The sequence below is a fragment of the Pagrus major genome, chromosome 1, assembly GCF_040436345.1.
Source record: "Pagrus major chromosome 1, Pma_NU_1.0".
Taxonomy (NCBI): domain Eukaryota; kingdom Metazoa; phylum Chordata; class Actinopteri; order Spariformes; family Sparidae; genus Pagrus; species Pagrus major.
Window position 1 is genome coordinate 6,298,329 of NC_133215.1, and position 8,986 is coordinate 6,307,314.

The 8,986-nt window shown below is 41.5% G+C and overlaps 2 protein-coding genes across 2 annotated transcripts; one reads left to right on the top strand and one right to left on the bottom strand.

Moving 5' to 3' along the window:
* Positions 1-1,347: 1,347 nt before the first annotated feature.
* lgals2b (lectin, galactoside-binding, soluble, 2b) lies at positions 1,348-5,041 on the top strand. Its single transcript, XM_073467379.1, has 4 exons — positions 1,348-1,368; positions 2,895-2,968; positions 3,167-3,338; positions 4,641-5,041. Exons 1-4 carry the CDS (start codon positions 1,366-1,368, stop codon positions 4,785-4,787), a joined length of 396 nt encoding a protein of 131 aa, XP_073323480.1. The 5' UTR covers positions 1,348-1,365; the 3' UTR covers positions 4,788-5,041.
* Positions 5,042-6,499: 1,458 nt separating this feature from the next.
* On the bottom strand, positions 6,500-7,570 carry uts2r4 (urotensin-2 receptor 4). The gene has a single exon (XM_073464935.1). The coding sequence runs from the start codon at positions 7,568-7,570 to the stop codon at positions 6,500-6,502; it is 1,071 nt and encodes a 356-aa protein (XP_073321036.1).
* Positions 7,571-8,986: the final 1,416 nt, after the last annotated feature.

Genomic DNA, 8,986 nt, shown 5'->3' on the forward strand with positions numbered 1-8,986 from the left:
ACTATTATTATTATTATTATTATTATTATTATTATTATTATTATTATACTGTATATATGGATATATTCTAGTAGAATGTACATTTCTTGTATTTTTGTTCTGTTTTTGTTGTTCTTGCTTATATATAGTTTTTATTCTTCTGCATATTTCTGGGACTTTGAATGGGAGCAGCTGTAACGCAAGCAATTTCCCCTCTGGGATCAATAAAGTATTTCTGATTCTCATTCTGATATCAGTATACATAATAATTCCACCTCCTTCTCATACAAGCATATTGTATCAGTAATGTTATTTATAAAGTTTTTTCTAAATATTTGTATTTATTTCAGATGTTCCTTCTCAAGTGTTGCTGTATGCTGTGTGACAGTACAGTAATTGGCTCCTGCTGGATTCACTCGGTTAATGTATTAATCGTTCTTTTAGTGTTTTAATTATTTATTCATCTCATTGACAATATCTGCACATTTACTGTTCAGTATTATTCATGTTTAAATCATGTATTCGTCCTTTATTGCTGATGATTTTAGCTGTATCTGGTTTATTGTTTATCTGGCCCAGGGCTATATGATTCACACTGCAGCGTACAAGCCCTGTGGTGACTGCCTGTTACACACAGCTAATGGTAACAATCTAGGATTTTTTGTTACTACTCACCTCACCTCATTCATGTGTTTAGTAGATTTTTTGGGGATAGCCCCACAAACTCTGCTAACTCTGCTCCAGAGCAAGGCGACTTTAGCCCCTGGGCTAAAGTCGGGGTAAGCCCACTTTGGAACGTACCAAATGTGTTCTTTGAGGGTTTAAATAAATAAATGAGTGTAAGAATTATAACAGGGACTGTGAAATTAACTAAATGTTGCTTAAAACTACGTTGTCAACTGCAACAATGTCAAAAAAAGGTCAGCGCAATAATTATCATTAACCCATAAGTGCAGCACATTGGCAATCGTGTCATAAGTAAATGAGTAGCCAGTTATTGAAGTTCGTTCTGAAGACAGCTTGATTTTCCTTATCAAGGCTGATTTTTGGAAGTTTTTAGATGAAATGTATTTGAGGCAGCCCGCCACGCAAACCGTGTGGATATGTGTCGCCATGTGTACAATATAACACCGAGTCAGATCTCCTTTTATAAATCTCTTTTCTTTCCAGGTGGTTTCCCTCCAAAACTGAAACCAAGAGTCAGAACAGTGAAGTTTTTTCATTCAGGGGTAAAAATCGTCCTGTGTGACATGCCTTTTTTTTTTCTTTCTTACACCCTGTTCCCATTGGCTGCTTGCTTCCCCCAGCGTCAGCAGGTTTATATAAACCACTCACCTGCCTGCGGAGCTTTGTCACTCGAGGCACAGCCCACTGAAGACAGCCAAGATGGTAAGTTGTGTGAAATGATTCATTCATGTGATATCTCTTCATTCTCCTCGTGGACAAATATCTACAATAAGGAATAATAAGATAATGAACGCAGTGTGGCATTAAACAAAACTTCTTCAACTTTTACAGCCATATTTTATGATCTGATTTTATGTTTAACATGCCTCATTTAATTTTCTAAATACACACATAAAATAGATACTGTATGTCTTGCTTTAATCAACAATTAAATCAAACAAACATTTTCACATTTCAAATTTATGGGTGGATTTATTACCAAGGTGGAAGTGTTAAAACAGAAAGAGGAAACATTCTTTGCACAGCCTTTACCAGGTTCACCAGGTTTTGTGAAGGAGCTGATGGCTTCATTTCAAAGGCTTGGTAGCATTAACACATTTCTAATTTAATTAGGTAATGTTTTTGTCTGAGTATTTTGTCAACTGGAGATGCTTCGCTTTGAATACCTTCTCAAAATCTGTAATAAGTGTCTCAGTGGTTAACTCGGTCACCTCACAGTCAAAAGTCCTGATCCTCTCTGATTCCTGTCAGACATGCATGTTTTGTAAGATACTATACAATCACCTGGGAAGAGGTGGGATATTACCTGGATAGTTATAAATAGTTGGCTGACTCCCATCCCCAGGGATTAATAAAGTGTGACTTATTTATACTCCAACATCGCGCCTGTCAGTCAATGATAAACCAGAAATGATCTGAGATATGGGAATAACTTTAAAGAATATAGTGTGGGTGGTAGACTGAGGTACCTATGGGAGTGGTACAGGTATATAGGGGTCAGGATGTTGAACTTAATGTGTAACCATCAGGTGACGCTCAGCATGTAGATAAAAAGACCTGCAGTGAATGGAATTTATTGCTTTATTGATTAGCTGAAGAAAGTTCCTGGTACGACAAGATTTTTGCCTTTAACAGTCATTGTATATTTAACATATAGGCACACACACCTTTTTAGAGAGGTGTGTTAATGCTACCTATCTCACGTCTGCAGCTCTAACCTGGCGTAAGGTCCACGTTGGAAGCGTGGTCATCTTTTTATGGTTTTACTGTCTCTATATGACGACCACACGTCAGCAAACAAATACGGCGCCTTCCTGTTTCGGTACTTTTACAGCCGAGGGTTCATTGTTCCGCCCTGGTTGATCATCAACAGCTCAGATAAGCACACCTACGATCATTAATGTCCCCACCAGAGCAAACTGTGAACACGATCATTTCTATTTGTCTCTCAAATAGTCTGAAATTATGAGACAAAGTATTTTCATTAACAAGGATCGGAGCTGACAGCAGCTTCCATTTGCTTCTTGCAAGTTTGTTCTGATCCAAACTTAAGCTGTCCTAAAATAAAAAAGACAATAAGCTTTGCAGATGTATTCATGATCAATTCACAAGTTAACTTGTTTTCTCAGAAGAATCCATTTGTATTCTGTGTGAAGTATGTTCATGTTGCTCATCCATCCATCTGTCCAAATCATTTCCCTGTTCCTCTGTGTCATTTCCTTCTGTAGAGAGTCAGCAACATGACATTCAAGGAGGGGCATGAGTTCAAGGTCCGCGTCAAGCCCAACGAGGACTCCAACAGGTAAGTTCCCCCAAGACGAGAGAATGTTCCAGGTCAATCGTCTCTGGTTCATACAGCTCAGCCTTTCCATGTGGTTTCAGTTACATTTGATCTGGAGGAAGTTGATGTTGTGTACTGCGATAAAGGTTAATGTGTCATCCATCTCTTCCCCTTTTTCATTGCGCTCTTTTGACCTCTGTGTTTCCTGCCTTGTTGCAGCTTTGCCATCAACATCGGTCACGATGCTGAGAACATTGCGATGCACTTCAACCCCCGTTTCGAATGCGGCAGTGACGAGAACACCATCGTCTACAACTCTGTGTCCGGGGGCTCCTGGGGTGACGAGCTCCGTGAATCAAATTTCCCCTTCCAGCGTGGGGAGGAGTGCAAGGTGTGTTGGTCAATCTGTTGTCACAAGGACGATAGAGCGCTACAGGGATGTATTTTTGCAGGCTAACCCAGAAGTTAGCATCACCCTGGTTCCCTCCACAAAAGCCAGTGGGGATTTATCCACCGGCTTTTGGATTATTGCAGCAAATAAGCTCTAAGTTTATGATACTTGCATAAACGTTTCAGTCAGTAAGATAATCTTCATCACTATTATTAGTTTTGAAGCGTAAATGTAATGTCAGAAGTAGAAAGCTAACGGCTAACTACACCGCGTGACTTCAATGTCCTCACCACAAGCTTTTCTAAGTTAGAACAGTTTGCAAGTAAAGTCTAGGAAGTCCTGTAAAGACCAGTGAGTAGATGAGTTTTGAGGATGTGTAATGTCCCCGACAACCTCTGTGGTTTCACTGAGCCACTTGTTAGCAGCCGTCTTTTTAAAGTAAAAGCTTCACAATTAGTATTTACTGACATATTTTATGTTGTAGAACAAAACGTGAAAATCTCTTAAAATTGTCTAAACCAGACCTCATTTCAGGCCCCTAACCAAAAAAACCCCAAATGCTAACTACGCCAAACTACGCCACTAAAACTCATAGGCTACAAGAATAAGGATGATATTTCAAATTGAGGCAGGGTTGGTTTTACTGCTTGTCAGTTCAACTTTTCATTTGTAAGAGGAAGTATTAGTTACTTCTTCTCTTCGAAGTTATACAGTCTCACTTTAAAAAGGTAGATGACAAAGATAACCAACAGAAACAGAATTGGTACTGCTTTAAATAATTCATAGTACTTTAATTATCTGATATCATCTTATTCCAGAGACAATGTAAAAATTAGAGTTCGGCCACATGTGAAAGAACCCATTTGGACTTTTTTTTTAATTATTTTTTTTTTACAGTGGCCTCATTCCTCTTCTGTACAAAGGTGTCTGAAGAATTGAGTTGCGTTCTTATGGTCTTATCCTTGTTTAGACAATAAAGGCTCAAAGCTGCTTTTAGATGTGATTATAGTTCACACACAGACCTGAAGAATATTTTCTGCAGACCACTGGCAAACTACTTTAACTGTATTTATTGAGGTCATTTGACCCAAGTTCAAATTGCATAATGCCTTTTGCCATAAAGAGGTTATTGGTGGGCTTAGTCTCTGTGTTTGTTACACTGCTGGATCATCGTCGATCATTACGGGGTTTATAGGCACATAAAACTATAAAACTTAATGAGAGAGATGGAGAGTCTGTCTCTCTCATTCTTTTCACATGTTCTCTGACTGACACTAAAAGATAAATCATGTGTTTTCTCAGTTTTACATCAACTTCAACAACGAGCAATTCTTCATCAAGCTCCCTGACGGCTCCATGATTAGCTTCCCCAACCGGCTGGGAGACGTCAAGTACAAGTTCTTCGATGTCAGCGGCGACGCGAGGATCGTCGGCATCAAGATCAAGTAGAGGTCCGACGCTTCACAACCCTTTGACTCTCGACCTGACCACCCTTTGTTTTTTTGGCTCAGTAAGCCCTGCTTATTTATCTTTTCTCCCGCTGAGGCTTATAGAAGAATAACACTAGAAATGTACACCGACATGGAGTGCTGATGTTGTAATAACAGGAATTTGCCTCAAGAGGGAACCACACAACATCTCACCTTAGTGTGCCTGCTTGATGTCTCATCAGTCACTGGGTTTGTTAATAAACGCTGTGAAGAAAAAAAGTGTCTTCTCTGACTTTATATGCAACGTTCATGAAACACAGACATTATATATAAGAAATCTAAAACAAAAACTATCTAGACATCAGTTAATTAAATAAAACACTTGTATTTCACTTGAAAAATTAGAATTCTGGGCCCACGCTTAACCAAATATAAAGTACAGGACAGGGAATTTGTGACATTGTTATGTAAAATTCAACCAAAACATGAAGTAATGGAGCCAGTGCATGTTTGTAAGCCTCTAAAAAAGAGATGTCAACGTACATTTAAGAGAATTAAAACTGTTTAAACCAGATGTGAGCTGTTGACGCTGCAGGATGACCATCCAGGTGATGACTCAATAAAAGTCACCTCTTGATCATAGTGTTATTCTACATTAATCTGGATGACTGTGGCAAAAAAAACACAAAAAAAGCAATAAAATGGGGGAAATATTACTTAAAATAAGCAAAATCTGCCAACAGAAGAGGGAAATTTCACTTCTAATGATTTAGACTATGTTGCAGTCATCTTGAAAAGGTTATATACCCTGGAATTTTTCTTATTTTAAGTTCAATGTGCTGTTACAAAACAGATCATTGAGCTTAAACTAAGCGTAAAGATAAATGTTCTGTATCTGCTCTGTCATTTTAAAGATAAAATGACACTAGAGGAGGAAACAGGATATTGCAGAAGGAGGAATAAGGAGGGATAATATGTGACAGAGGTGAGATGAAGTAGATTCATATGGAGTCAATTTGCAGGTGGACTCAAAGAAGCTGCGGCCCGAGGCTGAGGAATGTGGCACGATGCAACCACATTCCCTGGAAGCATATGAAATATCCTTTATGGTAAAGTGTGAGAGTTTGTGCGTGTGTGTAAGGTGGATGGCAGTGGAAGGAGAGTAAAAGACATAAAATAAACAGATTTTCTTTTATTATTGGATTCCATTGTCCAACTATTAGATTTCTTTTTACAGCAACTGTTTGCTAAGATGAGTTCTTGTGATTAGTGTTTCTTCCAAAAGTCCCATTTTGTAGCTTTTCCAGTGCAAATTCAAACATTTTTTACTTGGAAAACAGCCCACATGTCAACAAAAGAGCCTATAAAATGTGTATTTGTCAAGAGATCAGAATTGGAGATTGTAAGACAGGCAGAATTTACAGTTTTAACATTTGGAGATTAAAGTCAGAAAACACAATTCAGAACACAAATCAAATAATCCAAGTGCTGTTTGTCCTCCTCCCAGAAGACTTGCAAATGCTAATCACTTTCATGTTCGCAAACACCCACCTGCTGTTCTCAATTTCTCTGAATCCTCAGCAGCTCTGATAAATGAGCTGGAAATGTGAAGAATCACACTGCAAGTTTGTAGAAAAGTGCTACTTCAAATAACAAGTGTCACAAAATTACTAAAACAAAAAATGTCCTCCCTCAGACTAATGTGTGCTCAAGTGATCATTTATTCATCTGCTAAAGTTCCTGCAGGGGCGTCGTCATTACTGACCCGGGGTCGGCCCTGCTCGAACCCACGGACTGACCTTTCTGCGCCAAGTAGTCTTTATAGTTCCGGGTCAGAAGAGTGTAAAGAAATGGATTGATGCAGCTGTTCCCGTAGGTGAGACACGTGACGAAGAAGTTCACATAATTATGAGCAGCTGGAGACAAAGCTTTGAGGGACTCTGGAGAGAACAGTTTGGCGAGCTGCCATCCCCAGAAAGGCAAGAAACACGCCCAGTAGGCCACCACGATGCTAAAGATCATCGATATGACCTTTTGTTTGAGTCCTCTCCGCCGGGCAGAGCGGCTGCTTCCTCCTAGGCTGGCCTGCGCTGCCCAGTAGCGCCTGGCTAGCCCCACATACAGCCCGACAATCACCAGTCCAGGAACTAAAACACTTGTAAGAAACAGGACGGTGATATACGCCTTGAAGGCCTCGGGGGTCCATGTAGGGAAGCAGATCCTCTTAACCAAACCAGCTGCGGTTGGTTTGCCCACCCTGAGTCTGATCATCACCATCATGGGAAGGGTTAGCACGAACGCTATCCCCCAGATAGTCCCCGCCACAAACCGCCGTCTGCGGGACGACGACCTGTGCGCGCTGAAGGGCCTAGCAACGGCTCGGTAGCGTTCAAGGCTCATGGCGACCAAAATGAAGACACTGGCGTGCATGGTGAGGAGGTCGAGACTCAGGAGGATGCGACAGCCGGCCTCGCCGAACAGCCAGTCGTGGGCGAAGTAGGTGCAGACCACGAAGGGGATGGTGGAGAGGTAGAGCAGGTCAGCAAACGCCAGATTGATGATGTAAACGTACATGGAACCTGTGCGGCGCAAAGCGGCCGAGCGCGTAACGATGAGCGTGTACGTGTTGCCTGCCACGCCCATGGCGCACATGATCATCAGCGTGGCGCCGAGCAGGGATGTCACCCAGAGGCCACCACCGCCTCCACCACCACCACTCTCTTGGGATCCTCCATCTTCAGCTCCTGGGCTCAGGACAAGTCCCAGCTGTGGAGTGATGGTGGCATTAGGAGTGCAGTTCATTGCAGGTTTACAGAGCAAAGGTCAGAGGTCAGGCTCTAATGCTTAAGAGTGGAGTTACACAGAGATTTATGGCAGTCGGCTCTTAGTTTTAATTGGAAAAAGCTTTCAAAGTCAGGTAGTGAGGCGACACACAGATTGAAGTTGTAATGAGAGTCATTTTTAGAAACATATGCAACACAGTCCAGGTGAAAACAAATGTTACATGTTAAAACCTGTAAATTGTTGGAGCTAAATCCAAGATATAGCATCAGTGAGATACAGGGATGACCAGAACAACTGTATTAATCCACAGAGAAGATGTAAGCAGACCTCTGACATGGCCAGCAGCTTCAGTTACTGCGCGGCTGCCTGCGGCTTGCAGCTCTCATCCCCCAAAAAAAGGTCCTCCGCACAGCCGTGATCCCATATTTCTCCAAAATTGACAGCGTAAAAAGCCTCCGGGAAAGATTTAAGCTTTCGAGAAGCCTCAGACGTGAGAGACACTCTTAGTATCAGAGTACAGGGATATCTCTGTTGGGCTTCGGGCTGAAGTAGATCTGTCAAGGGTCATTTGGGAGCAGCAGAGTGGCACAGTGAGTCAGGACACTGCCTTTCAACTTCCAAAATCTCTGATAGGAAACTCCCACAGAGCCGAGGAGTGCTTGATCAAGACTTCAGTCGGTGACATTTCCAAGGAGAGACTCCTTACGGGGAGTCATGATGTCCCGAAAAAAAATCCACTCTCCCATGTCAAGATTTGATTTGATTTTTGAAGTAGGTTTCAATCAACAGCTTTACATCCAGTCAAACGTCATCTAGTCTTCTAAGACCTTTATCCAAACGATCCATGCTGATGGCTGAAGCGATGTGATGCATGGCAGATGAACCGTCAGCCTCTCCCTGTTTTCAATGTTGTGTCTGTGTTCTCCTGGTCACAGTCCTCTCCCTCCTCTTTCTCTCCTCTGTCCTCGCTCCTTCTCACTAGGGTGAAAAACTAGCATGGGCCTATAGATTTATGAGGTATTCCTCTCTGGCCTCAACCTGCTGGTGTGTAGTGTTGTGACACCGGTTCCCCTGGCAGGGGTGGTCGTCCACAACCGCACATACATGCCGAGGCACAGCAGCCAAACATATAATGAAGAAGAAGGAGCATAATTATTAATTTCGGCTCCTTTTAGAGGTCTAACCTGCAAATTACGTGCTGCTTTTTATGCTTAAAAAACAGGAATACACTTGTTTTCTCTCTGAATTATTCAGCAGCTGAGTTGAGGCAAACTTTACACTTCATGCTTTGAATATTTTAACAGTCTAAACTTTTATTTTTTTGGATGATTTCTGGCTCTGCATTAAATCCAAGTTGGCAGCGCATTGGATTTTAAGATAACGTTGAAGGAAATCAGATAATATTTAGAGACATGATGAGCTCAGTTCGGAGCC

What these genes read in the sequence shown, in the direction of transcription:
- lgals2b (XM_073467379.1), top strand. An exon ending in CCCAACGAGGACTCCAACAG is followed by an intron (nt 2,969 to 3,166) that starts GTAAGTTCCCCC and finishes GCCTTGTTGCAG; the next exon opens with CTTTGCCATCAACATCGGTC. An exon ending in AGCGTGGGGAGGAGTGCAAG is followed by an intron (nt 3,339 to 4,640) that starts GTGTGTTGGTCA and finishes GTGTTTTCTCAG; the next exon opens with TTTTACATCAACTTCAACAA.
- uts2r4 (XM_073464935.1), bottom strand. Translation starts at nt 7,570, where the DNA reads ATGAACTGCACTCCTAATGCCACCATCACTCCACAGCTGGGACTTGTC.